Source organism: Choloepus didactylus, chromosome 5 (assembly GCF_015220235.1).
Source record: "Choloepus didactylus isolate mChoDid1 chromosome 5, mChoDid1.pri, whole genome shotgun sequence".
Classification (NCBI taxonomy): Eukaryota; Metazoa; Chordata; class Mammalia; order Pilosa; family Megalonychidae; genus Choloepus; species Choloepus didactylus.
The window spans coordinates 63351815-63374946 of NC_051311.1; the positions used below are offsets into that span (position 1 = coordinate 63351815).

General features: G+C 36.3%; 1 protein-coding gene and 2 pseudogenes across 3 annotated transcripts in view; 1 reads left to right on the forward strand and 2 right to left on the reverse strand.

The window, feature by feature from the left end:
- Window positions 1-23132, forward strand: part of TNPO3 (transportin 3) — a 114978-nt gene that overhangs the window by 75454 nt on the left and 16392 nt on the right. For all 3 annotated transcript variants that reach the window (XM_037836191.1, XM_037836189.1, XM_037836190.1), the window contains 10 exons: window positions 1432-1539; window positions 3163-3254; window positions 5174-5313; window positions 8413-8604; window positions 11383-11474; window positions 17493-17569; window positions 19005-19065; window positions 19943-20083; window positions 21933-22049; window positions 22952-23046. In XM_037836191.1, coding sequence (XP_037692119.1) covers window positions 1432-1539; window positions 3163-3254; window positions 5174-5313; window positions 8413-8604; window positions 11383-11474; window positions 17493-17569; window positions 19005-19065; window positions 19943-20083; window positions 21933-22049; window positions 22952-23046 — 1115 coding nt within the window. The remainder of the gene's footprint in view (window positions 1-1431; window positions 1540-3162; window positions 3255-5173; window positions 5314-8412; window positions 8605-11382; window positions 11475-17492; window positions 17570-19004; window positions 19066-19942; window positions 20084-21932; window positions 22050-22951; window positions 23047-23132) is intronic.
- Window positions 5832-6224, reverse strand: LOC119534134 (annotated as a pseudogene).
- LOC119534133 lies at window positions 11858-13219 on the reverse strand (annotated as a pseudogene).

A 23132-nucleotide genomic window follows, 5' to 3' on the forward strand; every position in this document is an offset into this window, starting at 1 on the left:
GAGATTTTCTTTGCTAATTGCTCCAAGTTCTGCAGCTCCTCTGATTTTTTAATTTGGTCATTTGGCTCATCCATATCTTCTTGTTTCTTTGTGTGCTTTATAATTTTCTGTTGGCCTTGTGGTATTTGCTTATCTTGATAAGGTTATATTAAGATTATTTGAACATTTATCTACAATTTAGTAGAGCTACAGCTTGGTCGAATGTGCATTCCTTTTCCTACCAGCAAATAGTGCTCTTGAGCTGCCTCTTAACCTTAAGCCAGCTCTCCGCCAACTTTGCCTGTGTGCTAGGCGGAGTCCAAACTGGGTGGCAGTCCAGTCAATGCACCTGTTCTCCGCATGCACTGGGGACTGCCAGCCCTGTGGGTAGGGGGCAGTTCCTGCATAGATTGGCAGGGAATTCGCTCCAGGGCACAGTGGATCTGGCAGTTCCTGGGACTCTGATTGGGCTCTTCTGGTTTGTGGGGTTGCATGTCTCATCCTCCAGCTCACGTGCACCACAGTCCCTATCCACTGTCCCCCATGAGCCTTTGGGTTTGGGGGTGTGCTCCTCGTGCTTTCGTGCAGCACCCCTGCCTCTCCCCATCTCCCTTGTATGCACACTGCCGGCTTCCATGACGGAAGAGTAAATGTAGTCACCACAAGTCTGCTGAATCCCAAGTTCCCTCATGGGAGCTCCCAGCCACAGGACTGTGAAGGGTTATCTTCCCAGCCAACTGCTGAGGTGGGTGCGCAGGGTGTTGAAAGCTGCTCCCTCTCACGCTTGGCTGCCAGCTCCAGCCATCAGTCCCAGTAGGCAGTCTCAGCCGAACACACTCACCTGTCCCTTCAGTTGCAGACTCCACCTCTCCATCTAAGTCCCCGCTATGTGTTGTAGAGGTCTGTGTCCGGCCAGCCGTACACAGACCTCTGCTGTTCTGGGGCACTTTCTGCCTTTTATCTAGTTTTTTTCACATAGAAGTTTGCCCTGTCTCTCCTAATCTGCCATCTTCCCCTATGGTATTCTCTTTAAAGCCTAAAATTCCCCTGTAAGTCACGTGATAATGATTGATTCCAGTAGGTCAGTTAACAATAACACTTCAAAGGCTAGTTTGCTACTTATCCTTTAGACAGGCTATCTTAATTTACGCCTCTTCCTGGTCACTTCCTGCCTCTACTACTCCACATTTTTCCGACAACGTAGCCAGGTATAACTTGGAAATGAAAAAGAGAAAAGTTAAGTGTGTCTCATAGGATAAGTTGTATTGACTTGACATACCTAACAGTTTGGGAAACATTCAATAGTAAAATATCCTTATGATTTAGGTGACTTATCTTTTGTTCATCTGGACCTGACTGTTAAAAGCCTTTTTCTCTTTGTTCTTGATTTTTTAGAGGTCCAGTGAAGGCTCACTGGGTTTAAAACATATATCATCTGCTTTGAAATTTCAGGAGGGGGTTCCTGAAGAGACTGATGACTTTGGGGAGTTTCGGATGAGGGTATCCGACCTGGTAAAGGATTTGATTTTCCTGATTGGGTCTATGGAGTGTTTTGCTCAGGTAAGCCTATTTTGAGATTTGCCAGTCTTACTGTTCACCTTCATTGTATTTACTTCTGTGTCTTCTGTAAACGTCCCATCTTATTTCTTCAATTTTGATGGCTAAATGGGATAATAGACATGCAAGTGCCTAGCACACTGCCTGGCATATAGTAGCTGTGTTTTTATTTAGCATTTTACAAGTCATTTGCAGTCTAAGATGGTTAAATTATGGTTTGCTCTATTTTGCTAATGAGAGCTGTTGCACTTGTGCAACTGGAATAAAGAAGCATTAAAGTTCCAAGGATACTTGAGGTTTTGGATCTAGCCAGGAACAACTTTTCCTCCTTTACTAATTATGTACCAACTCCAGGCTACTCTTTTAGTTACTTGACATTTCCTTTGTCCATGCTTATGGTTAGATTCCTGTGCAGTTTCATCCTGGAGATGACTATACTAGAGTAGAAGATTCATAGTCCTGTGATTTACCTTTTAAGACAACATGGTTCTAATCATCACCATTCCACATCACTTGAAATTAGCATAATTTCAGGCGGTTTTCATTTGCTGGAACATGCTCTAATGTACTCTGAACTATTAGTTCTGATGCTTTATCACAGCAGGACTAAACTAACATAATTTTTATTTTATTTTTTGTCACTTAGCCATTTTGTGAATATTTGGGTATAATCTGATCTAGAAAGTGTTAATAAAATTATAACTTTTTGAATATATTAAGTACATTTATTGACCTCCCCCCTACAAAGGATTGGGGATTTTTATAAAGCAGATCCAGTGAGATCTCTGGATCACAAGACAGATGACCTCAGTTTTCACTGGGTCTGTGACTTTCAACAAGTCTCTTGATCTTTTCCAGACCTTGTTTTATGAATTTATATAAATTACATAAATCAGTGTTGTCCAAGATGTGTTCTGTGAAACACCAGCCCCATGGGATGCACGTTAGCAAAAAAGAAAATTTCCATCAATTAAAATTGGGAAATAACTTAAATAGGATATTAAAGGCTGTATGGAGTCCTAAACAGTGTCCCTTATTTGACTGTAGAAATCTTATTTAGATTAATACCTAGTCATATTCCACAATTGGATGTATTATGGAAAATTTTGGACTAGAGTATTCTGCTAGATCTGTTTTTTTTACCCTTCCTTCTGCTTTGACATGGTATTCTGGTAGTAGCTTCTAAAGAGCTGCTTTTTAGGAATTTAATCTATACTACCAGTGCTGTTGTGAACAAATAGTTAAATAGAAATGTAAAGCTAATACTTAGAAGGTTTACATTGTATATCAATTTTAGGTATATTTATTTATTCATCAGTGATTATCAGGACCAGGAGAAGATACTTGTGTAATATGTTTTGTTCTTTCCATAATAATCATTTTCTGGGGTAGATGATAATCTCGATATATGTTTGGGGATCCAAATGGGTTTATATCAAATATTAAAATAGTAGTTACTTCTAGTTAGTGAGGATGTGAAAAATGAAAATAATATTCTCCCCTGGCTCAGAGAGATATAGAAACAAGGGGCTAGATTTATTTTAATTAATAGGAATTTTTGTTTTGTTTGTTTTTGGACTTCTATTTTCCTTTTAATGGATCCGTAATCCACCTCTTCTTCTCTAGTTATATTCCACTCTGAAAGAAGGCAACCCACCCTGGGAGGTGACAGAAGCGGTTCTCTTTATCATGGCTGCTATAGCAAAGAGTGTTGATCCGTGAGTGTCTAATAAGTCTTTTGCTGGGAACTCTAAATATTGAGAGGAAGGAAAATTGCACACTTTTTAAAAAAATATGATACATGCTTGGAAACTCTTCAAACTTCTTACTTATATAGTGGTATCTAGTCTTCTTACTTCTAGGGTCTAGTCCAGGTAGCCTACATTGCTAATACCCATGTTTTAACCACATTTCTGAGAGTTAAAATTATTTTACCCTTGAGGCTAGGAATAGAATGCTGATTTGTTTTCCAAATGAGGCTCCCTTCTAAAAGTTTGGCATAATCACAAATTTGTTAGAGTCTTAAATTATTAATACTTGTTTAAAAGCGATAGAATATGCACTAGTTTGAATGTCACCTTCTATTTTTCTCCTTTTTTTCCTCTTAGAATTATTTGTGAGTTTCAGAGAGAAGCAAGGCACAGGCACTGTTTCACCTGAAGGAGTAGCAAAATCTAAAGGGCAATGATTATTTTTGTCAATGCCATTGGAAAATTTTTAAATGTTAGAATTTGATTTCTAATTGCTTAGCATAGAAATTCTACTTATTGTCTTAGCATGAATCCGTAAAGACAGAACTTCTGCCATGGGTTTATAAATTGATATTTTGTCTGTCAAGTTACCCTGTGTTATAATCAGACACCTGCATTTGAGCTCTCTATCCAGGATCCAGATTGGAGAGATGGTTAAGGAAGATATTTATAAAAGTTCAGTGCTTCTTTCTTAGCTGTCTTTTCAGGGCCTAGTCAATAAACTCTTATAATATTTCTAATTCAGTAAATACTCAAGGAGATATAGTAGGTTTATTTTTCTTTATTAAGAAGTTCTAATCCTTAGGTACATACCACACTATTTGCTTTTAAATCTGTTTTAACATCTTTTGGAACTTTCAGTGACAGTCCAAAGATTATTAAAATCACTTAATATTCTAATCAGTTATGTGTTGGCTTGAAGAAAGATGAGTTGGTGATTTCAATAATTAGCTTAATGTGTCTAAGAAATATAAGACATAAATGAGAGAAGATTTTATATTTTTTAATCTATCCAAATTTCAAGCCAACTGCATGATACAAATTTTAGAGCATATAAAGATTTAATAGACTTAGTTTTATCAGTAGGGGTTGCTCTTGCTTCTAATCCAGGATATTATTCACATTTGAAATGTCTTTCATTTTTTTTTATTAAGTTCTGCTTTGAAGATGTCTTCTCCTCTAATCAAAAGAGGTTGAGGGAGAAAAGGAAAAGGAAAAAAATTAAATCATGGAGCTGTGGAAAGTGTCAGGTTAACTACTCTTCCCTCACATTACAAATTGTGGTACCTTTACCTATCATTCTTGCAGCTTATTTTCTTGCCTCTTGAGTTAGTGAGGAAATTTTGCTGGCCCATTCCTACTTCCCTGCACTTTAGTTCCCAGGATCCAGCTATAAAAGAAGAGATTCTTTTGGAGAATAAAGGCAAATGGAAAATGGTCTATTAAGAATTACTCATTCATTCATTTAGCCATTCAGCAGTATTTATTGAGTGCCCACTGTGTGCCAGGCACTGTTCTAGGTGCTGCAGATAAAGGAATAAGTAAATCAGATTCTTTTCAAAAAGACATCCACAGTAAATGCTTGCCTCTCCAATTTGAAGAGCCTGTATTTAATAGCATGATGTGGTTTTAGACATGTCACTGGCATTTGGAATATTAAGGAGCAATATGCTTCTCCTGGATAAGAGTTTTTTCCATTTATGTCTTTTTCCCTTTTTAAGGATTTGAAAAAAACTTTTATCTCCAGAGTTAAACATTTTTATCTGAATGGTAATTTATTTAGAAAAAAGTCCTTTAGTGCTGATACACATGTCATTACAGCTTGTTATTTGGCCAGAGCATAAGCTCTGAAATCAGTAACTGAAATATTTGTCTTCTGTACTCAGGGAGAACAATCCAACACTTGTGGAGGTCCTAGAAGGAGTTGTTCGTCTCCCAGAGAGCGTACATACAGCTGTGCGATACACCAGCATTGAACTTGTTGGAGAGATGAGCGAAGTGGTTGATCGAAATCCTCAGTTCCTTGGTATGTGTGAACTGCACTCTGCTGCTGCTACTTCTGATTTTTCTGATTTTCTTCTTCCTCTCTTCCTCTTGCTTTTGTACTTGTTCTCCTTTTATTGGCAGAACGTTTGTAGGCACTGATAGTAAATACTACCTTTTAAAATTTTGCTTAGTCAATATAACATTTATAATCTGATCAGATTTAAGGTAAAGGCCCTTTAAAGATTACATCTCCATGTAGGGAAACAGTTTGCTTCCAATACTCTTCTTAAGCGTGAACATTTCTATGTCTTTTTGTTGTTGTTGTTGTTGAGTTTTCATGATGGAATGTTTAATGGGACAATGTGAACCCTGAGCATCAGTCTAAATCTGTTATAACAGCAGAACTGATTTTATAACACTTCCAGTAAACTTCAAATATAATTTCAAACAACCAAACATATCAAAGTTTTTAGTTTTATTAATCCTCTGGTAAAATCTGCACAATCACGGATCAAGTCATTGAAGAATCTTTACTCCTTCTGTTATCCAATCTCCAGCTCACTTTTTGCCAGCACCAACATTGGCCTTTGCAGTCCCCCTGACTTTCTTCATTCTGTTCTTGCGTTCCTTTCATTGTTTTCTGGAGATCTTTTTCTTCTCATACAGACCATGTCTTGCAAGTCTGTATTTGGGTTCATTTTTCTTTGCATAATCCAAGGAGTCATAAATCATGCCAAAGCCAGTTGTCTTGCCACCACCAAAATGGGTTCTGAATCCAAATACAAAGATGACATCTGGTGTAGTCTTGTACATTTTGGCTAGTTTTTCCCAAATTTCTGTCTTAGGTACTGTTGCCTTTCCAGGGTGAAGAACATCGATTACCATTTGTTTCTGCTGAAGTAGTCAGTTGGTCATGAATTTCCTGGTCCAGGTGGTTACCGTGTCATTCATGATGGCGGGTGATGCTCAAGCAGCCAGAGAGGAAAACTCTGTGTCTTTTTGAGTTTTTGATATATGCTTGAACTAATCAGACTTTCGTTTAGTTCAAACATAGAAGCTGCTATTAGGTTAAAGCAAAGGTGGTTTTTTGGTATTAAATTTGTGCTCCATTTAAAAACTAAGAGCTATCATTTGAAACTAAATAAGTACAAACTGAAATGAAGAGTGTTGAGTTATATAACCTCTGACTGCTATTATTGACTTGGAAAAAAAATAAAGATCACATTAAAATAACAATTTTAGAATTGAAAGTAAAATTAGAAATTGTTTATTCTAACCCCAACATTTTGCAGATAAGGGCTGAGACGGTTAATATATATCAAGCCCTTGACATTCAAGAAGGATACATTCTGAGAAGTTTTAGAATCCCCAAATTTATTAACAGTATTATATCATTAAGAATGATGCATATCTGTGCATATCTTTATTACTGCCTTTTCAATTTGATTTTTTTTTTTTTGCAATTTATTGAGATACATTCACACACCTAACAAACCATCCAAAGTATACAGTCAGTGACTCACAGTATCATCACATAGTTGTGCATACATCCCCATGATCAATTTTAGAACATTTTCATTATTTCTGAAAAGAAATAAAAATAAAAAATAAAACCCAAATCCTCCCATACCCCTTATCCTCCCATTTTATTGACCCATAGTATTGATGGTGGTACATTTGTTACTGTTGATGAAAGAATATTAAAATATCACTGTAACTCTAGTCTATAGTTTTCAATAGGTACATTTTCCCAAAATACCCCTCTGTTAACTTGTTGTAATAGTGTCATAAATTTGTTCTAGTTCATGACATAACTTTTTAATTTTTTCATTTGTACAGTTAATCATAGTCATAACAACTTGATTTTATTTTACACATGATCCATTTTTAGTGACTGAAACACTTGGTAAAAAGACTGATACAGGCTTCTTTTTCTCATTTCTGTATATAGAGCCTATGATAGACATATACTACATCAGAGCCGAGTCACTTCTAAGTTCAACAAATTTTCAAGTTTATTCATAATGCCTATTTTCTAATTCTTACCTTTTTTTTCCACTTCTGTTATCTACCACTTAATTTGAGATCATGGCCAGTAAGCAGCAAAGCTAGGCTGAAATGCATATTCTTATGCAGTACCACCTTGCAGTATCTAATTCAGATTTATGCATCAGAAGAAAGACAAATTGTTAACATTTCTTGGACTTTCATACTCAGAGTAGTCAAAACCACAGGTACTCAATTTGAAGATTGTAAGAGTCTAGTTCTGAATTCTAGGCTTCCACATTCCTAGGCTGAATTGTCATCGTTCTCTCCCCCACCCCTCCTTAGATGCATTGTATTGTTCATTGGACTAGAAATGGAGACAACTGTTTTAAGACATCTATTCCTTTGATTCCTTCAATTATTTCATGGTTTGCTATGATGTCACTTAAAAGTCATAAAATGTTCTTTAACCATATATAATTTTTCTTAGAGTTTTTCTGTAGAAAAACATCCTGACTTTTATAAAGAAAGGTAAAAGATAAGTAGAAATTACTCTATAGAAATTGACCTTTATAATCAATTTTCTTGGAACATGTATATTTAATAAAAGTAAAATCTAATTCATTTAGAATTGCTAAAGCCTCCTTTGTAAGTTTTAAGTTTTTAAGGCTCTTTGTAACTATAAAGAAGCAAGTGCAAAAGTGTCAGTTTTATATAGCTATTGTTCTGATTAATGTAGGCTGTTTTTATCAAGTGCTTCATCTTTGGGTATAATGGTAACTCTCCAAGCTTTACGTTCTTTCTTACATTACCCTATTTTTAATACTTGGATGGTCATATATACTCTTAAGACAGTGGTTTTGAAACTGTGCTCTGTGAAAACCCTAGAGTTGCAAGGAACAATTGGCTGCCATGAGGGAAGAAGTGGAACATGAACAAATAGGAATCAGGTCCTCCTGACACTTATGTCAGTGAGATCAGCTCCATTTTTACATGTTTTATATTTTGGGATTCTGAATCTCATTTCATTTTTTAAAAGGATTCTTTTGCTTACAAAAAAAAAAAAATAATAAGGTGTGTGAAACTCTAACAAACTAGAAGTTTTCCTTGAATTTCAGATACGTGATCTCTATTGTATGGCTTTTATCCTCAGATCCTGTGTTGGGCTATTTGATGAAAGGCCTCTGTGAAAAGCCCTTGGCTTCTGCAGCAGCCAAAGCCATTCATAACATTTGCTCTGTCTGCCGAGATCACATGGCTCAGCACTTTAATGGACTCCTGGAGATTGCCCGTTCTCTTGATTCCTTCATGTTGTCTCCAGAAGCTGCTGTGGGCTTACTGAAAGGTATTTACTTAAAAATGTTAAACAGCAATAGCCTTCTTTAAGCGATTTCTCTTGGGCTTATCTAATATCCGTCATATGTTCCTATTTTTCAGTTGCCCCATACCTAGTGATGGTGAAGGTGGCTTTTCCACTCAGAGGAGGGTGTTGACTATGTATACATGCTTTCTTTTCTTAGAGTAATTTAAGGCTACATAATTAATTCACATTTTTTATAGTGTATCTATCACAGACCTAAATTTTGAGCGGAGGTTAATGCTTTTAATTTGAAGAAGAATAAAAAAGTAAACCCATTTAGCAGTATTGTTCCAAAGAGGCAAGTGGAAATTTAAAGGTGCAATGTGGAAGTAGAAGCCAAGAGTCCTGGTCTTTCAGTAATCTTTAACCATTACTGATCGTTTTTACTTACTGGACTGCCTATCAAGAGGTAAACAGCCAGAGTAGTGATGAGGCTCAGAGTAATAAAAGAACTAGAGATGTTAAGGCTAGGAAAAAAAGACTTAGAACAAATGTTAAACGTGCTATTTTTAAATATTTGAAGGATTATTTTATAAAAGAGGGATCATACTGATTTTGTGAGTGACCAACTGTCAGAATATACTGGTTCATTGAAAAAAGATATTTTCTAACCAAACTTTCTGAAAGCAGAGAATGCCATGTTAGGTAGTAAAACCCTTTTATAGCTGGCAGTTTTGAGAGGATTTGAGCATATCAGATACTGGATTGACTAACAGGACCTGTGCTATCTCTTTGGCAGTTTGCTTTGGGCAAGATTGGGTGACATTGTGTGTAAACTAATTCTGTTCTTCCTCATTTCTATGACCAGTTCCCTACCAGCCAGTGTGATTATTTATTTTCCACAGTAAATTTTCTTTTTGTAGCATAGGTTTTTGTTGTTTTTCTTCATAGGCATAAGTAAGGCACAAAATTGGAGTAAGAATAAGGTACTAAATTGGAGTCACGTAGTCTTACTACTTAACTGTCTACTATTAATGGTCATTGCTGCCATCTTGTCACTTTCTAGTGAAATTTAACCTTGATACTTGAAGTATCTCTAACCTGTAGTAGAATGTGGCATCCATGTTATTGGTAGTATGATCTGGATGTAGAAAACTTTTTTTATTAACAATCTTTTCTGTTGGAATGAATTAAAAGGAAAAATCGTATTGAAGTTAGGTCTTCTACCCCCTTGCACCTTGCAGTTTTACATGAAAGTCCAACTCATCCATGATTTATAGAATGCTGGAAAAAATCAGTGTTTTATAAACATTTGAAGTTTAAGGGATTGAGTACTCTTCTATTCAGTAAAATTTGAGGAGGTGAAAAAAAGCATAATCAAGCTGTTTTTTACTTAGAAGAGACCTAAGCCAGAATGTGATCGTCTGAGTTATGGGAGATGCTTCAGCGGTTGGTGAGAGTAGAGTGGGGATTCGCTGAGTAGGAAAGGTTTGGGCCTTCTCTCCCAAGCTTCAACCTTAACTATTTCTCTCTCTCTCTCTCTCTCTCTTTTTTTTTAATTCTTATTTAATTGGCATTCCAAGTAGGATTTTATTTGGAGAAGAAAGGGAAGAGGGGAGAGGCTTTTTCTCAACTATTTAAAAAAGAAGGGCAAGCTTGATTATTACTCTTTTGTTCAAATCACTCATATTACAGCTAAAGAAACCAAGGCCCAGAGAGAATGCCTTTATTAAAGCATTCTGAGTATGTTATGAAAGGACTAGAATTAAATCTCTTTAGCTTCAGCCCATTTTTCCTAAAAACATTTTGTCCATATTTCTGATACTTCTCTGATAAGAACTTCCCAAGGTACTTATCAAAAAAGAGGTTGTATTTGGCCCACTGAATCAGAATCTCTGGAACTTAGGAAAGCATTGCACTATGCTATATAAAAATAGCTTTGGTGTTGGCTTTGTGAAGGAGTCTTTGAGGAATTAGAAGGGCAGGCGTATTTTTTTTTTCTTTTTTTTTATTAAATTCAGTTTTACTGAAATACATTCACACACCATACAATCATCCATGATATACAATCCACTGTCCTCAGTATGATAACATAGTTATGCGTTCATCACTACAATCTATCTCTGAACATTTTCCTTACATCAGAAAGAACCAGAACAAGAATAAAAAATAAAAGTGAAAAAAAAACACCCAAATCATTCCCCCATCCCACCCCATTTGTCCTTTAGTTTTTATCCCCATTCCTCCACTCATCCATACACTAGATAAAGGGGGTGTGATCCACAAGGTCTTCACAATCACACAGGCAGGCGTATTTTAACTAATATGCTGTTGAGGAGAAATAATTTAATATTAACTTCAGTTGTGTCAATGTAAAGGTCAGTCTATAGTCTTCTGAGCCATGTAAAAGCCTACCATAAATAACAACGTATTGTTAAAACAGTGCTGATCTTGTAATTTTTTTTAAAATTTTTATCTTTTTAAGGATTTTGATTTCAAAGGTAAATTTTGTGCAAGTTGGGAAATTTGGAGAAAAACAGAAAAGTGATATTGTAACAATTAAAAGTACCTTTCCAACACCGAATCTTAAAATTTGTACCTGGTTCTATAACCCAGTCAAATACAGAGCTTGCTTTGCCTACATTTCAGCCTTTTATACATGGCTGCAAAAGATTAGCCATTAACTAATGGTAAAGAGATTTAATTCTAGTCCTTTTTAAAAGAAATGGAACCAGTCACCTTCGTTTGTTAACCATATAACTTAGACCAATTAGTACCTCAATTCAGCTTGTTTTCTCCATTTGTCTCTTCCTTTGTTTTTAGGGACAGCACTTGTTCTAGCCAGATTACCTTTGGATAAGATTACTGAATGTCTTAGTGAATTATGTTCTGTTCAGGTTATGGCATTGAAAAAGGTGAGTCCATTTAAGTAAGGTATGAAACAAATATGATTTACATGTGAAATAGTTATTTACAGATGATCTTTTATCTACCTAGAGAATGAACTGAAAGTTATTAAAATTGAGTCTATCAAAGTAGCTGCATACAAAGAATAAGTATGACAAAAATCAGTAAATTTTCACAATATTAGTAATACAGCCAATTAGAATATATAATGGGAAAAGATCTCATTCAAATTAGCAACCAAAACCATAACCACTATACTTGATGACTATTGTAAAGATGTCAGCTTGTCTCAAGTTAAATTTCTGTTGCAATAACAGCAGGCATATCAATGGGATTTTTTTTTTTTTTCCATTCATGAAAGAATGCACCAAACACATTAGCATTTATTTTCTTTTTTTAAGCAAATGACAAAGACCCAGTTTACCAGCTTTACTTTTTATAAACCTAAGCTTAACATGACATATTTAAACAATTGTCAAAACTTACTAAGTTGCCAGCATTCATGCAGGACTAGAAAACATCCTTAGTTTATATTAAACTAGAAATGTATCACCATTAATGTATTAATATCTTTCACTACTAAATACTGAAAAAAAAAAAAATTATTTTTGTAGAAGATTCATCCTGGCAATGTTAACTTCACAGCAGACTGAAACTACTTGGCTCACATTTCAAACAAAATGGAAAGAGCAAGATCCATGCTGGTGTTAGTGTACAATTTTGTCCTAGCACTACTAAAGAATCACGGTTCACCTTGGATTAAGTTTAATAAAAAAGCAAAGTGCATACAGAAATTTACAACAATTTTAAAGACAAAAAGAAAAAATGGTCCTATCAATGTGGTCCCAACAATCAACTCAAAAGTCTATGACAAATAGGTGCTCCGATGAGCTGTTTATAAATACTTTAGATTAGGTACAGTTATACTGAAAGTAGAGTTCGTTTGAAATCTTCAAAAAAATGTTCCTGTTAATCCTCAAATGGTGCTTGTTATAGTTTAACATTTCTGTTAAATGCGTGCATTGAATTACTTGTTATCCAAGCGTAGCAGCTGCTTCTTACCATTTATTGTTAAGGACTTTAACTGGCCATCTTCCTCAACTTCTACTCTTTCTTGACCATTCTCAGTAATCCTCTTTGTAGTGATTTTTCTGCCATTAACTATTTTAGTAGAAGTTGATATAGATGTGAAGTTGCCCATCCTACTACCACCAAAGGATGTTGAAGAAAATGAAGTAAGGCCCCCATGCCCCAGAGAACCAAATGATGTAAATCCTGTATCAAAAGAAGGAAATCCACCTCCAAAAGATGGAAATCCACTGAAGGAAGAGAAAAAAGATCCTGTGCCCCTGTTTCTGGCTCCATGGAGGCCTCTTCGATTTCCAAAAAACTCCTCAAATGGGTCTTCAAAGAAGTCAAAAGCAAATGGGTCCCTTCCACCAAAAAATTCCCTGAAGACCTCATCTGGATTACGGAATGTAAAGCCAAACTCAAATGGACTGTCAAAATGACTTCCACCTCCACCACCACCATTTAATCCTTCTTTGCCATATTTGTCATAGATGTCCCGTTTTTTAGCATCTGATAACACCTCATATGCCTCAGCTACTTGTTTGAATTTTCTCTCTGCTTCTTCTTTATTCTCAGGATTTTTATCAGGGTGCCACTTCAGTGCCAATTTACGGTATGCCTTTTTAATATCCTCAGGTGAGGCATGTCTCTGCATGCCTAGAACTTCCTAGTAATCCACCATGTTTTAACAGACTGTTGGAACAAATCCCGAGGAGGTTGGCAGCCAGCGATAAGAAGGAGGAGAGGCAGGGCGGTGGGGCCCGTGGTCTCCTCTCAGCTCCGTCACGGCTGGTACTGGTGGAGGCGGTGGTCTCAATGGGATTTTTAAGAGAACGTGACTTAATGATTCTGAAGTTCATCTCCAAGAGTGAGAATGAAAGGCAACTTGCCCTATCATCTCTTAAAATTATAATAATTTTAAAAGTATGATACTGGGACCAAGAATGGACAACATTCATTTCTCAGACTAGGGAATCTATAAATAGGTTCATACATAGGAATAGTATATAATATATAGGCGATCAACTTCCAACGTGACAGAGTGAGGAGCACCAAACAACTATTCAACGACTCTGGAAATGGACCTGAAGGCAAACAGAAAATGATAAAACATCTATTTAAGAAAACTTACCAATATTTGTTAAGAAAGGCCAGAGTGTAGTATTTGAACAAAGACTGCTCCCTCCATCCCAGCTCCCAGCTCAGTGAGGCAGTGAGACTACTCAAGCCAAGACCCCCTCTCCCCCAGCTCCCAGCTGCTTTGCTTCTGGACTTTCTTTCCAGGAATAGAAGTACTTCACTGATTTTCATTCTGCCCCCAGCTGCTTGTTGCTGAGGCCAAGTTCTAGGCAAGTGTGGTTGAGAGGTGTGGGCTCCCTTCTTCATCCAATCCCCACTCGTGGACCAGAGGCTCTACCTTGGGTCTGACACACTGAGAGTGCTGGGAGACTCATAGCCCTTTCTCCAGCTTGTGTGGCAGTGCTCCTACACCAGGAGTAGCAAGCTGAGAGAAGCCCAGGCTTCTGAACTCCCCCTTCCTCAGCCAAAGCACTCAGCTCCTAGAGTGGGGTCATCACTCTGAGAGAAGCTTGCCATTGCCCCCACCCGCAGCTCCAAAGCCCTGGCTCAGATTTGTGCCTGCAGGAAGAAGCAAACTGTAAAACAGATCACTCTTAATCTCTTAACAGAGGAACTAACTTCATTTGTACCAGAAGGTGGAGAAATTTAAGCCTAATGGGGCTCTTAAGAATTCTGGAGGTTGTGGTGAAAATCAGTGGGGAGGAAATTTGAGCATCTAATGAAAATACAGCCTGGACAATAGGCTAGCTAGTTTGCAGGAGAGAATCCAGGAATAAGACAGCTGGGAGAAGCAGAGGCCTCCTGGGTGAGAACACTTATCAAACATGGACATCAGAAACTATTCTTTTGTAGGAGCCACAATTGTAGAGGAATTTGTGTCCCCAAGCATTGTTGAAAGCAGAACAATTGCATAGCAATTAGTGGAGTTTAATAGCTGGGTGTGGTCAAAGAAAGAGTGGAAGAGAGCCCTACCAGTACTACTGTCATTCCAGGGTGACTGTGGGCACATCCAAAGTGCCTTCCTGTGGAGCAAAATCAGAGGCTGAACACTGGAAGGAAAATAGAACTTAATAAAATAATCCAGCCAGTCACTAAACAAATAACAAGTAACAAGCCCCAGAGGCAGGGACCAGTACCCAGAGTGCTACAATATGTTATCTAAAATGTCCAGTTTCCAGCAAAAAATTATGAGGCATGCAAAGAAACAAGAAAATGTGACTTATACACTGGGGAAAAAACAGGCAATAGAAATTGCCTGTGAGAGGAATCAAATGTTGTATTTAACCAAAAAAGATTTCAAAATAGCCATTATAAATATGTTCACAGGACTAAAGGAAAGCATGATTAAAGATGTAAAGGAAGGTATGATGGTGGTGTCATATCAAATAGAGAATATCAATAAAGAGATAGAAATTATGAAGAAAAACCAAATGGAATTCTGTAGTTGAAAAGTATAATAGCTGAAAAAATTCAATAGAGGAATTCAACAGGATATTTAAACTGACAGAAGAAAGAATTAGCAGACTTGAAGATGGATTGATAGATATTAAGCAAGCTGAAGAACAGAGAGAAAAAAGAATGACAAGAAATGAGCATATCTCAGATGTGTGTGGGACGTCATTATGCCAACCAATATATGCATAATAGGAGTACCAGAAGGACAGGAGAGAAAAAAGGAGCAGAAAAAATATTAGAAGAAACAATGGGAGAAAATTTCCCAAATGTATTGAAGAACAATAACCTACACATCTAGGATGCTCAGTGAACTCCAAGTAGGATAAATGCAGAGACCCACAAACAGATACATCCTAGTAGAAATGCTGAAAGGAGAAAATCTTGAAAGCAGCAAGAGAAAAATGATCTGTCACAAGGGAACCCCAACAAAATTAACAGCTGACTTCTCAACAGAAATAGTGAAGATCAGAAGGCAGTGGATTGATATTCAGCATGCTCAAAGGAAAAGCTGTCAACGAAGAATCCTGTATCTGGCAGAGTTATCTTTCAAAGATGAAGATGAAATAAAGACTTTCCTAGATAAACAAAAACAGAATTTGTTGCTAGCGTACCCACCTTAAAAGAAATAAAAGGGGGTTTCTTCAAAGCAGGTGACCCCAGATGGTAATTCAAATCCACACAAATAAGGAAAGAGCACCGGTAAATTACGGTAACTATGTAATTGTAAAAAACACTGTAAAGACATATTTTTTTCTCTTCTCTAAACTGATTTTTTTAAAGCAGTTATATAAATTAATATGTATATAATGTATTGCTGGACGTTAGAAAATAGAAATAAAATATATGTGTAACATTTTTGCCAATAATAGCACAAAGGAGGAGTGTGTGGGAGCAAAGCTGTAATAGGCTAAGAAAATAATTACTGAGATACTAAATTGTAGCAATGTAACAATAGAGTGGGAAAAAGCGGAATAGAGCTTATGTAGTAGTCGATTATGATTCTCTTAAGATACATATGATAAACCCTAGAGAATCACTAGAAAGAAACCAAATAATATAGTGAGAAAAGCATTAATGAAATTAAAGTGCTAAACTACAAATATTCATTTAATGTAAAAGAAAGCAGTAAAGGAGCAATAGAGGGACAAAAAATATGAGACATTTGGAAAATAATGCAAAATGTTAGATGTAAATCCAGCTATATCAGTAATAATATCAAATGTGAATGGATCAACAATTGAATTGAAAGGCAGAGATTGTCAAACTGGATGAAAAAACATGACCCAACTGTTTGCTATCTATAGAAGACACCCTCAAGATTCAGAGTGACAAATAGATTGAAAATAAAAGAATGGAAAAAAGATATAACACAGCAGCCACAGGAAAGCTGGAGTAGCAACACTAATATCAGGCAAAATAGACTTTAAAACAAAACATTACTGGAGATACAGAGGGACATTTTGTAATGGTAAGAGTCAATCCATCAGGAAGATACAGCAGTAATAAATGTGTAGGCACCTAATAACCAAAATACATGAAGCAAAACTGACAGAAATGAAAGGAGAAATAAGTAATTCAGCTGTAAGGTTGGAGATTCAATACCCTACTTTTAATAACAGGTAGAAAAATTTAAAAGATCAAGGAAATATGTAATATGGGTGTATATGTATGTGTGAATTTAAATAAATGACAAAGATTATCAAAAACCAGTGGGGAAGGAATGACCATTTAAATAAATACTTATGATATTTGTGGCAGGAAAACAGGCTTAGATGGCTCCATCACACTTTCACTTGGATGAGTAACAAATTCCTAAGCATAAAAGCAGTGGAAGAAATCTAAAAAGGAATGCTAAATTTGATGACACATAAAACATTTTATGTACTTAAGTTTTATATATTTTAAGTTACAAAAAAAAGGCAAACCTCAAGCTGGGAAATATTTGCAACATATGATTGCATATATGATAAAGATAACTTTTGTCATAATATTTAAAGAGCTTGTACAAATTACTAAGAAGTAATATTAAAGATCACAACAGAAAAATGAACGATGGATATTAATGGGCATGAATGAACAATTTACAGAAGAGGAAATACAAAAGGCTATTAAACATGAAAAAAATCAGTTTTAGTTATAATAAAAGGAAATGGAAAAGAATTAAATAACTGCTTTCCACTCCCCAATGATCAGATAGTAAAATGTAGCAATGTGCTGTGTTGGCCAGGGTGTAGTAATATAGAGGAAAGTAATTTGACACTATGAATAGAGGGCTAATAAATTTCTGCCATTTGAGTAACTTTTAGGAAAATAAGCAGACATTGAAACAACGGTGGATGTATTGTGGTGTATTGCAGAAGGGTATCTTTAAGTGTTTGTACACATGATTACTGGGTGTTAATGTCTTTCTGTCTCCCTAGCTCTTGTCTCAGGAGCCCAGCAATGGGATATCCTCAGATCCCACTGTGTTCTTAGATCGCCTTGCAGTAATATTTAGGTAAGAAGGGGAGACTCTGGAAGCATTCCTTGGGTAAACGTCCAAATGAAACCATTATATATTGAAGCATTTTTTTTCCTCATACTTTCTATAATCTCACCTGTCAGGAGACTAATTAAGCCTGAATGAAGGCAAATGCAAAGAATTTGTTGTTGGTAGACCTATGTCAAAAAATTCTTTAAAAATGTGATTGATTCTTTTGGTCTCTGGTTCAGTGGTTCTCAATTTATCATCAGAATCACCCAGAAGGCTTATCAAAACCCAAATTGCTGGGTCCCATTCCATTTCTGATTCTTCGGCTCTTGGGTAGGATCCAAGAATTTGCATTTCTAACAAGTTCCCAGGTGAAGCTGATAGTGCTGCTTGTTGTTCCAGGGACCATAATTGCTGGTATAGTGAATGGGTACAAAAGTAATAATGAAGTCTCTTCAATGACCAAATGAAATTAATCCTTCTTTGACTTCAGAAGGAGCTTAAGGATTAAAAAGGTGTTTGATTGGAAGTGTTCAAAGGGTGGTCTTTTGTCAGTTATGTAATTTAGAATTTGTGGGACTCATAGGTGTAACTGAAATATCAGAGATAATTACATAGATGCCTATGAGGAATGAGTTAAAATGGAGGCATTGTTTTAGCATATTAGTTATCGCCAGCAGCTAACTTTCTCTGAGTTCGTGTGATACATTCCTTATATAATTAGGAGAGCCCTACTACATGCTATTCTGAGAGCATATTAACAATAACCCTTATTTTACAATAAATGAAAGAAAATCTGTAATAGTTGGAAATGCTAGAATTAAAATTAATTTTGGTTGTTGTTGAGTCTTTTTTAAATTAAAGAGCTGCTTTCCTTTAAAAAGGTCATTATTTAATCATTCAATTTTTTTTTTTCCTGCTTTTCTTCAAATTAGTGGACTCTAGAACTAGAATCAGATTTGACATATTATGGTGGGCCTATATTGTGCCCTGTATCATTGTGTTCAGATTAGAACTGTGAGAAACAGCTTTGGTAGACTGGAGTTCTAAAGCTCTTTTTAAGTTTTAGAGGTGGGAATGGATCAGTACTTGGTTTCTTATGGTGGAATCAGACAACCTGTATATATTTCTGATTATTTGGAAGAGACTACATATTATGGTTTATAAAAGGAAAAAAGTGAAAAAGATAGTTGTCGTGTCCCGCTGCCCATGTACCCAGAGTTGGACTGGGTTTGCAAGTTCTAGTGGAATTTGCTTGAAGGTGGGAAAAAAAATGATAGTATGTGCTTCTGTTTGTTTGAATGGGGTGGGAGGAAAAGATGTTGAGTCTTAAGAATGACTTGACTATCTGGTTTTCTTTATTTGGTGAGGATGATACTAAGTAAGCAAGCAGGGACCAGGGCTCTGGCTCCTTGGTAAAACTGCTCTTCTTTCATTATTTTATGCTGTTCTCTTTCTCCAGACACACCAACCCCATTGTGGAAAATGGACAGACTCATCCGTGCCAAAAAGTCATACAGGAAGTAAGTGCTAATGGATGTCTGTAGAATCAAGGCTTTCTTCCTTTTTCCTTACAAGTCTATAAGTAACTAAAGTGGTAAGGGTGCTATCTTCCACGTTCATAGGGAGATTGAGTTTGTTGATGTAGTTGCAATTTCAGTGAAATAAGGTACAGAACCACCCTAATAAATATTTTTATTTTAGATTTGATAAGAAAACAGACTGTGGAGAAGTACATGGAGAAGATAGGAAGCCTGATTAATACAAGCAAAATATTTTTGACAAACCCTGTTGGCCTTCTGTGACTTTTTCCCCCACTGATAAAATACATCCAATCTACTTTTTTCACTGATGGTAGTGCGAGGATCAAAAGACATATTTTGAGGAATGCTTTTCAGGCTTTAGAGGGAAAAATGACAGAAACACCAAATATCCTCAAGTGTTCAGTGGTATCAAATGATGCCCTTTCCTTAACTTCCGTTCTTTTGTACAAAATCTTCCAACTTCTATTACTAACTTTAAACACCTCTACCTTTGTAACAAATAATAATTATTTTCATCCTAATTCAGGAAGTCCAAAGTTTATAAAAATGTGTATCTATCTTTTAGTAAAGTTAGCCATGTTGTTCTTCCTGTTCTAAAGAGTCAGTGCAATGTTTCTCAAGAAATGGTTGTGTTTTAGTGATTGGTGGTGTATAGAACATGTGTATGCAAGTATATACACACCACATATACACACATTAAGTAACACTGGCCAAAATCAGGCTGTATGTGTTCTTAAGAAGAAAGCTTTATCCAAATCATTTAAAAGCCAAATCAAATGTTACCAGTTTGGGAGTGTTCTTTCTATTCTTAGTTGTTGGTTATTACTTTTCTTCTGCTGTTTCATTTTTAACTCAGATATGGCCTGTTTTATCTGAGACTCTAAATAAGCACCGAGCTGATAATCGGATTGTAGAGCGTTGTTGCAGATGCCTTCGTTTTGCTGTTCGCTGTGTAGGCAAAGGATCTGCAGCCCTGCTGCAGCCACTAGTCACGCAGGTAAGTTCTCCATAAGAGGGAAAATGTTTAACATACCGAATTTGAAATAGTAGCCTTTGGAACAGAAACTGTTGATGAAATGAAACAAGTTTGTATTTATAAATATACTAAAAATATTTTTTTGAAGTTTAGTGTCTATGTTAGGTACATTGTCTATAAGGGAACCTTACAGCCTAAAATCTGTTCTGTATAGTGATAATCTAAGTAGACTACATTCCTGGGTGAAATTATGTGAAGAGAATGACTTTAATGCTCAGCTCTTATATACCAATGCTAAACATTTTTATATTGATTTCCATGAAAAATATGGCAAGTCAAACTTTGCTATTTCTCAGCCCAAAGGGATTTTTTTCTATTCTGGCCACAGCTAGTTGTTCATATAAATCTCTTATTTTGTCAAAAAATGAATTCGACTCTTTTAATCATCAAGATTGCTATGTAATTATGATGGTGTGACTCACTGTATGAGGGTCTCCAAGCTCATATTCACATCTAGAACCACTCTTAAACGAAACACAATATGCCTAGGTCACTAAGTAATTTGTGTTGATGTTAACCTTATAGTAGGGTCAGGACAAAGGTAAGTCAAATGAGATGCCAAGGGCACAAGATCTAGGAAGGCATGGTTGTACAAGTGCCAGTCCTGCATTTGCAGGACTCCTAGAGTGTGCCTTCTTAAATTTTGTACCTATGTGGTGAGGATAAGGACCGTAGGGCTCCAGTCTAAAGATACAACCAAGAGATCCAAATAACAAGAGTCATGTCTCCCATTTCATGCTCATTCCATGACATATGTTAATAGAAGGGTCACTTAATTGTTCTGAATTGTACTCACATTCTCCTCCTTCCATCAGCCCCTACCAGGCTCATGGAGTTGAAGATCAATAAATGTGTGTTATGACAGCATTTTAAATAGGTGAATGTATCCTCTTTTTTTTTTTAAGTGCAATATCTTTTTTTTTTACTTTATCAAAAAATTAAAAACAAACCAAAACAAAGGAATAAGAAAAACAAATAACCTAAAATAACTACATTGCTTCCAACATATTCCTGCCATACCCAAGAAAATTTACAAACCATAATCATTCCTGAGCATTCCTGTAATATTGAGATTACCCTCAATAGCTTGTTGTTCCCCCTTCACTAGCAACTATCTCTAGGTCCCCTACATTCTATAATACAAAACATTTATTTTACATTTTTCAGAGAGTTCACATTAGTGGAATCCTCTTATTTTTAGAGGATAGTGGGGTGAAAATCCTAAACATATTTAATTCAAATGTGTATGTCATATTGAAAATTGTATGCTAAGATCCAGTTATTGACTGGAAAAAAAACATTTATTAAAAGATAAGTAGAGGGATTTAGGAGCTACTCCAGATTTAACCATGCTCTCATGGTCTTCTTCAATATGAAGGCATTTGATATTTTTTGTCCCCAATTTGGCTATGTATGCTATTTTTTTAAATCTGACATAGTGCAAATAAGAGCAGTGTTTAGGTGTTGGAAAATTTAAATATACTGTGCTACAACTTTGCAAATATTACCCGAGCCTTGGATAATGGTTCCCTAATGGCTTCCAACTTGAAATATAATACATCTAGCTCTCTTACTGCATTGTCCTGGGACGATAAAAGGTCAAAACGCTTGAGAGAAATCTAAATAAAGAACTAGAAAATCATTGAGTAGTTGAGCCTTATGTTTCAAAAAAATTGTCAATAAGGTTTACAATGTTGCCTTGAAGAGAAGAAACCAATCTATCTCTGGATTTCTTCCTTGAGATAGTTTCCTAAGTTGATACTATTTGAGGGGTAAAGAATTGAATTAATTGTGGGTTTTCCCTTGGCAGATGGTGAATGTGTACCACGTACATCAGCACTCCTGTTTCCTGTACCTTGGCAGTATCCTTGTGGATGAGTATGGCATGGAAGACGGCTGTCGGCAGGGACTACTAGACATGCTCCAGGTGTGTTTCTCTTGGGGAGTACAGATAAATCAGCCTTGAGGGTTGAAAGATGTAGTAGTATGTTCTTCACCATGTTTTTAATCCTTTTGCCTCTATATGTTTTCCTACCAGGCGTGTTGATTTCCTTTTAACAGTTGAGATCGTTTTTTTGAGAGGTAGATACTTCTAGTTCCTCTCTGGACAGTCATGTTTGAGAGAGAGAGAGAGAGATTGACCATGTGAGTGTAATGATCACTACAGACATATTTTCTGATTTATGTTCTCCAGAGATAGGGCTTTATGGGGGACGGGGGAGGCAGACAGGTGAAATGAAAAGATCCTTAAGCTCAAACAAGATTCTGTTAATAATTTCTTGCCTGGAACAGCCAATGAACCTAGTGTACTTAGCAGCAGTGAGGTTCTTAGGGTAACTAGCAGGCATTGGAAAGGGCTCCTGCATACTGGTTCTTTTCCCCTTCCAAGTCACAAGAGGGGAATATATTAGGGAGTTAAATTATGATGCTCCTTTTTCCCAAGATACCTTTCAATTTAAAAGTGTCATTTCATTATTACAGTTAAAACTTCCATTTTCTCCCTTAGTGAACTAAATCATATCTAGTACACAAGCACGGTTTCTGCTTTCGAAAACTTCTAAAACTTTGGATGACGTCTGTCCAGTTTCATCAACTAAAATCTGTGTTTTTCAACCCTTTCTGAAATGTGAACTTCAAATGTGAAAATTTTTACGTGAAATGAGAAAGATTTCTCTCTTCCTTTTTCTGACCTTATTTTCATCACAATCTTTTTCTTCTTCCTCCTGTGCTTCCCCTTTGTGTTCCCTTTGAACATATGATATTTAGCAAAACTGAATACTGTGATATTTACATATAATCACTTCTTTTAAAATCACCTTCCTGTTTTAGGCACTGTGCATCCCTACCTTTCAGCTCCTTGAACAGCAAAATGGTCTCCAGAATCACCCTGACACTGTAGATGACCTGTTCAGGCTAGCCACCAGGTAAGTCCCACTGAAGAGCAACCCTTTTTTTTATTGCTCATACCCATTACTGCTTAATCTTGTCCTCTGACACATGGCTGTTACTT